At 39.6% G+C, this 6245-nt stretch overlaps 2 protein-coding genes across 3 annotated transcripts in view; both read right to left on the reverse strand.

Moving 5' to 3' along the window:
- The window catches only part of ikzf4 (IKAROS family zinc finger 4), a 6882-nt gene extending 5743 nt beyond the window's left edge, over positions 1–1139 (reverse strand). Inside the window, exons 1-2 of one of the 2 annotated variants that reach the window (XM_014018803.1) lie at positions 880–1139; positions 580–800 (exon numbers count right to left, since the gene is read on the reverse strand). In XM_014018803.1, coding sequence (XP_013874257.1) covers positions 580–600 — 21 coding nt within the window. In that variant the 5' untranslated portion in view covers positions 601–800; positions 880–1139. The remainder of the gene's footprint in view (positions 1–579; positions 801–879) is intronic. The other variant, XM_014018811.1, reaches the window with a different exon arrangement.
- Positions 1140–1894: 755 nt separating this feature from the next.
- Positions 1895–5490, reverse strand: dnajc22 (DnaJ (Hsp40) homolog, subfamily C, member 22). The gene is made up of 4 exons (XM_014018832.1): positions 5427–5490; positions 4333–4935; positions 2613–2905; positions 1895–2522 (listed from the first exon to the last, which is right to left on the reverse strand). Exons 2-4 carry the CDS (start codon positions 4880–4882, stop codon positions 2346–2348), a joined length of 1020 nt encoding a protein of 339 aa, XP_013874286.1. The 5' UTR covers positions 4883–4935; positions 5427–5490; the 3' UTR covers positions 1895–2345.
- Positions 5491–6245: the final 755 nt, after the last annotated feature.

Raw genomic sequence — 6245 nt, forward strand, 5'->3', positions numbered from 1 at the left:
TATATTATATTATATTATATTATATTATATTTGCCTAGGTTGTAATAAGACTAGTTAATGCTTTGAGTTTGTTTATATTATTTTAGCCAGATAATTAACAATAACAAGGTTACATAAAATCAGGTATTCAACAGCAAAGTGAGACATCATGTGGACACCAAGACCAGACCGAGCAAAGCAAAGCAAAGCAGAGCCGTCTTGTTGACTTACGTCGTCCTCAGACATTATATTTCCGCCCCTGTTTTATTGAGTGTGAGAGCAGACGGAGCTGTTTGGAGACAAAGATGCACGAGGCTGCATCTTCATGCTCAAATGGATGACAGCGGTGGACATGCACTTTGGAGAGGGAGTAAGGGAGGGAGCGAGAGTGAGGCGGAGACAGCACATCTCGGGGAAAATTAATACCCTGGCACTGGCCGCGCAGGGGGAGCAACAGGCGCTGCTGCAGCCGGGAGACGCGCAGTCACACCGGGTCTACAAAGCACCGCCAAACCCGCGCTTCACGATCCCCCCCTAAATGTCGACCCTCTGTGCATTCAATCACATATATACATTAATATCCAAATAATTTTCTCGCGCCTTATAATATAGTCCAACCATCCGATTCGAGGCGACTTAGAGGATCATTTCGGTCCGCGGATCGGGTCCAGGCGGCGGCGTCGGTCTGTTGCAGGAGTTCATCCGCACGGACGCAGCTGTCATCCAGCGCTGAGCGCGTCAAACTGGCCTGGACCGCACAATGTTTCCCCCCACCAGCCGTTGCTATGGCACCCGACCACACGACAAATGGCATTCAGCAACTATCGAAAAAAATAAAATAAAATAACGCGACGTTATCCCGATCGATCCGGATTAACAACACCTTGGAGTCGTGCTTACCTGGCGACGCGCTTCGTGTTGTTTTGTTTCCGTCTTATTTGTCTGGATGACAGTTTGTTTTCCCAGGCGACGGCAGCATCTCCGGGATCATTCTTTTTATTTTTTTTAATTCTTTTTTTTTTTCCACCTGAATCCCAAACAACTTCCGGGGCCTTGCTGGGATACAGACAGAGCTGCTGATCCAATGATTGTCGAATGCATCGATGTATAACAGGTGGCAACAAAAGCAGACGGGATGCACGTGTTTTAGAACACCAGCATCCTTTTATAAGAGCCAGGTAAAGGTGTGTACTGAAATATACCTGAGCCAGTATCCTAACAAGCTGTTTTAAAACACATCCAGGCCTATTTCTTTTAATAATGTGCATTTTCTTTCTGAATTATTAGTTTGTTTATTACCACTCAAAATATATAAAATATAGTGCTTGATGACAAGCGAACAAAATTAAAATCAAGGTAAAACTATGGATCAAAAATAATAATAATATTTTTACTACATTTATTCAGCCACAAGGTGGCAGCAAACTGCTTTTTGACAATCCGATAGATGAGGAGAAAAGAAAACTATACTTTCTGCCTGTTAACAAAATATTTTAGGAGTTATTGGACATTCTTTAATGAAACTCAGAAAGTAATCATTGAATGTACAGCACATTTACAACCAATTAAGTTTTGGAGTCAGCCTGCCCAAAAAGGCCCCCGCAGCTTATCAGTCTTTGCCAGCACAAAAATGGCAACAATGCTATCATTTTTTTTACAGGCACTGAGCTAAAATTTGTTTTGGTAGAGGCTGAGAGTCGTCTCCAAGCCACACTCAGAGTGTTAACAGAATGTACAGTTTTTGTTGAAAATTTTAGCATTGACTATTCAAATCATCCCTGTCTGTCTGTCTGTCTGTCTGTCTGTCTGTCTGTCTGTCTGTCTGTCTGTCTGTCTGTCTGTCTGTCTGTCTGTCTGTCTGTCTGTCAAAATATTTCATGCAGTTTAACAAAACTCTCAGAAAATAATCACTGGATGTACATCTACAGCTGGTTCATTTTTGGAGTTAATCCAATCGAAGATGGCAACTGAAACAAAAGAAAAGCTATAATTTGGTCAGTTTTACAGATGCATATAAATTTGGTGTGGTAGTRGCTGAGAGACATTTTTAGCACATACTTGGAGAGCTAAGGAACTACTGTTGAAGACATTGGCACACAAAGCAGCTGGTATTATGTATTACCTTAATACACAATATTTCTATTGGAAATATGAACATAATAGAGGACAAATAACCCAAAATAAACAGTGGGCCCCATCAAGTTAACCCTTTGAACCCTGTCTGGAGGTGCCCTGTTGTTAAGAAGTTGTTTATAAAAAAAACTCAGTGCAGGTTTCTGTGCATGTAATTCATCACGGCCCCACAATCAAATCAAACTCTAATCAAGACCAACACAAGTCAATCAGCAGCAACAAAGGCAGGGCCACTATTTAAAGCGACGGGGCTTGTGCCACCGCAGCAGGACCTCGTAAGCCTCCTGGATCTTCAGGAACATTTGCTCAGCATCTTTGCTGGGGTTGTGGTCTGGATGCCACGTTTTGGCCAGTTCCCTGTAGCTTCGAGTTATCTCTTCAACAGATGCTTCTGTCTCCAGAGACAATATCTGATGTGGAAAAGATAAAAACATACAGGCGTAAYAAAGAGCATGTCAAGTAATTAAAATACAACATACATGAACTCATAACCCGCTCACCTGCAGTGCCTCTTTTTCTCTGTGTGTGTATTCTTTCAGCAATATTTCCAAGACCTTCCTCCATGCTTCTTCATGGTACCCTCCCCCGGTAAGTGCACACAGGATGCGGTATGGCATTAGAAGGATGTACTCTAATACATCTCTGAGCCAGGGCAGAAACCAGAAAATATCCAGCAGCGCTGCTATTGAGTCAGACAGGTAGTACAGTGTGGCTGTGGTGTTGTGGAAAATGGAGTAACCTAATGGAGCGGAGAAAGCCAACCAGGCTAGACTGAGCCGATAAAGCCGGGGACCTGAAAGAAAAGTGAGAGAAAATGTATATAAAACTTACATACATGGATAAATTAGTTTGTACCTTTTAGTTAAAAAACAACAACTCACAAAGGTCACTAAAATAACTTGAAACTGACAAGATTAAATAAATAAAAAATCAGACTGATTTTAAACTGTGGTTCAACAGAAATATTTAAAAACACACATTTGACAAAAGGATGGTTCTTTTTTCTCTTTTTTTCTTGCAAAAACTTTTGAGGCAATCACAAGCAATTTCTGTAACTCTTCTAACCACAGGAATTTTGGTTCACTCCTCATGAGTAAACTACTCCACCTGTCTCAGGTTTGAAGACGGCCTTCTCAGACTGTAGGTGTCAGCTCCTTCCACAGATGTGCAGGATTAAGATCATGACTCAAGGCCACTTTAGAACAATCCGATGTTGGTCAGCTATTCTTGGGTGTTTATAGCTGTGTTTTAGGCCATTGTCCTGTTGGAGGACCTGATCTGCAACTGAGACCAAGTTTTCTGACACTGGCAACACATTTAATTTCAGAATGCCTTGATAGTCTTGAGATTTCATTGTACCCTTTACAAATTCTAGACTCCTTGTTCCAGATGCAGCGAAGCAGTCTCAGAACATAATCGAACCTAACCCTAACCCTCAATGCTTTAATTACTAGTATTACGTCTTTTTTCTTTGTATGTTCTATTTTTTTTAGCTGTGAACAAAGAACTGMTGTGACTTGTTGCCAAAAAGGTCCAGATTTGTGTCTTCTGTCCAAAGCACGTTCTCTAAGAAGTGTTGTTGTCAGTCTGCCTTTTGTGAAACTTTGTGGTGTCCYCCTCAGCCATCTCCCATTAAATGTATACTGACAGATGGTGCGATCTGACACTGATTAACTTTGACCTTAAAGTTCACCTTGAATCTCTTTGGAAAATGTTCTGGACTCTTTTTAGCCATTCTTATTATCCATTCCTTCAATTTGTTTTCAGTTTTTCTCTTGCACTCATGTCCTRGGGCGTTGGCTAACAGCCTGTTGACCTTAGACTTCTGAATATGTTCAATTGTAGTAAAGAGGAACATCAAGCAGTGAGAAAATGGTCTTATGGTTTTTTCTTTTAATGTGTTAACAATTGTCTTTCTGAGCTTTGGAGACAACTCTGTCTTTAGCTTTCTGTGGTCCATGTTCAGTGTGGTACACACCAGTGGCCAAACAGTACAGTGACTACACCTGTGGTGCTGATTGAGGAAACAGGAGTACCATCCTTTTAGTCAAGCTTTGTTTATACACCCACGAACCACATTTCCAATTCAATATCTGATTTTTATTAGTTGATTGTAATATTTTTCATTACTTTTTTCTGTTTCAAGTCATTTCAGTGACCTTTACTGGTTTTTCTTTCCTTAATTAGAGGATACAAGAAAAAGATGAAAGGATAGCTCACCTAATTTCTGTTGGTTGCCAGGTGCTCTAGGAGGCTTGAACCTGCGGTGTTGTACAGCAGTGACACTCGCAGCCAAGCTTATGGGAAGAGGCGACAGAGTGCTGCCATAGAATATTGGTGACGTTACGAGGCAAGCYGTCAACGTCTTTTGGAGATTTGACGTCTGCTGACCGACGTTAGACACCAGATGTACCCCTGCTCCCACGCTTAGAGGTAGGACGATCAGGTAGAAGTAATTGAGGGAGTTCAGTCCGATGAGAGCCACGGTGCCAAAGTAGATCCCGACACACACCTGTCCAGCAAATCTGACCGGGCTGGCAGGTGGGAGGCCCGTGTTGTGAGTTCTTTCTTCTTTTTCTTCAACATGTTGGTTGGCCTCAGTCACATAAGCGGGAATGCGTATGACCTCTCTGACCCAACCAAACCCAAAGCCTCCTAGAGTAAGCATCCACAGCAGAGCATGGCTGTCTCTTCCTAAGTAGAGATGGTGAAGGCCCAAAGGTCCRCCCACAGCCCACAGGGCGTAGGCTACCAGAACACTTTTTACCATGCTGTGGACTTCAGTGGATCATTACAGGAGAGTAGTCATCCTTCATCAATAACCTGCAATTAATTAACACGAAAATTACATTTTAAGGGCTTTTTAAGAAAAAGCAGTTAGGATTCTTTATCGTTTGGTCTATTCATTTGATTTTGACTAAAACTTGTTGTGTGTTTGGTTATATAAGTCTTATCTTTTACAACTCTTTTCTAAAAATATAAAATCACAAGACAAGACTGTTACATGCAGTGACTCCTCCATTTTATGTTAATCAGTTTTTGCCAGGACACTCAAAGGGATTCTTAATCTCTGTGATTATTTTGTCTTTTGGTTTAAAAACAAGTTATATAAGAGGGATTTGTTTCAGCTCATGAAAGGCATTACGGTTTGACTAGAATAATTCCTCAAAAAAGGGTTATTATGTTACACATAGCTTCTACTTAGAATCAAAATTAAACTTGTATTTGTTTATTTATTTTACACATACTAAGGCCATCTGTTACCCTAACATGTTCAGTATTTGGCTTTAAGTAATAATGACTGAGTTACTTACTTAGTTCTGAATTTTAAATCCTTTTCCTGAGAAATCCTTTCTAGTGTTTTCCGCAGTGGAAGGTGGAGCGTGCTCTTGCAACAGTTGGACTTTGGATCATGACAATAAAATTACACAGTAGTCTCAACACACAGCGTGTATTTATATCTAAACTTTGATCATTTAAACTGATTAAATTAGTGGGGAAAGGGTCTGCATGGTTTTCTTTGTAAAACAAAGATTCTCAAAAGAATGCCACAGAGATTATCTTACAATAAATTGTATTTTTTAAGTTTATATCACTGTGATCTATGTACAGAATTGTAATGTAACTAAGTACAAATACTGTGTTACTGTACTTAAGTAGAATTTTTGGGTAGCCTATCTGTACTTTACTTGAGTAATTATTTTTCAGCATAATTTTTACTTCTACTTCTTACATTTCCACACAATTTATCTGTACTTTCTACTCATTAAATTTTTTTAAAAGGCAAGAAGCAAAAAGTTGTTACTTTTATTTTATTTTTGCTTGTTTTTATTCTAGCTTGATGTTATAAAAATAAATACTATCCATATAAATTATGCCTTCGAGATTGAGTGAATTTAATTTTAGTTGAATGGGAAGTATAAATATATAAAATTCTGATACCGTATTAGTTTGTACACAAACAAATCATGTCACACTCCAGCAGGACATAATCATTCAAATTAAAGGACTGTAAAGAAGTATTTGTATTTCACAAATTATATTATTGCATTTGGCCGCAACCTTCATTTTGGATAAATGTTTGGGCAGCCTTGATATAAACTGAAACAGCTAGACTAGTGCATCCTAAATTT

Source organism: Austrofundulus limnaeus, unplaced genomic scaffold (genome assembly GCF_001266775.1).
Source record: "Austrofundulus limnaeus strain Quisiro unplaced genomic scaffold, Austrofundulus_limnaeus-1.0 Scaffold3, whole genome shotgun sequence".
Lineage (NCBI taxonomy): Eukaryota > Metazoa > Chordata > Actinopteri > Cyprinodontiformes > Rivulidae > Austrofundulus > Austrofundulus limnaeus.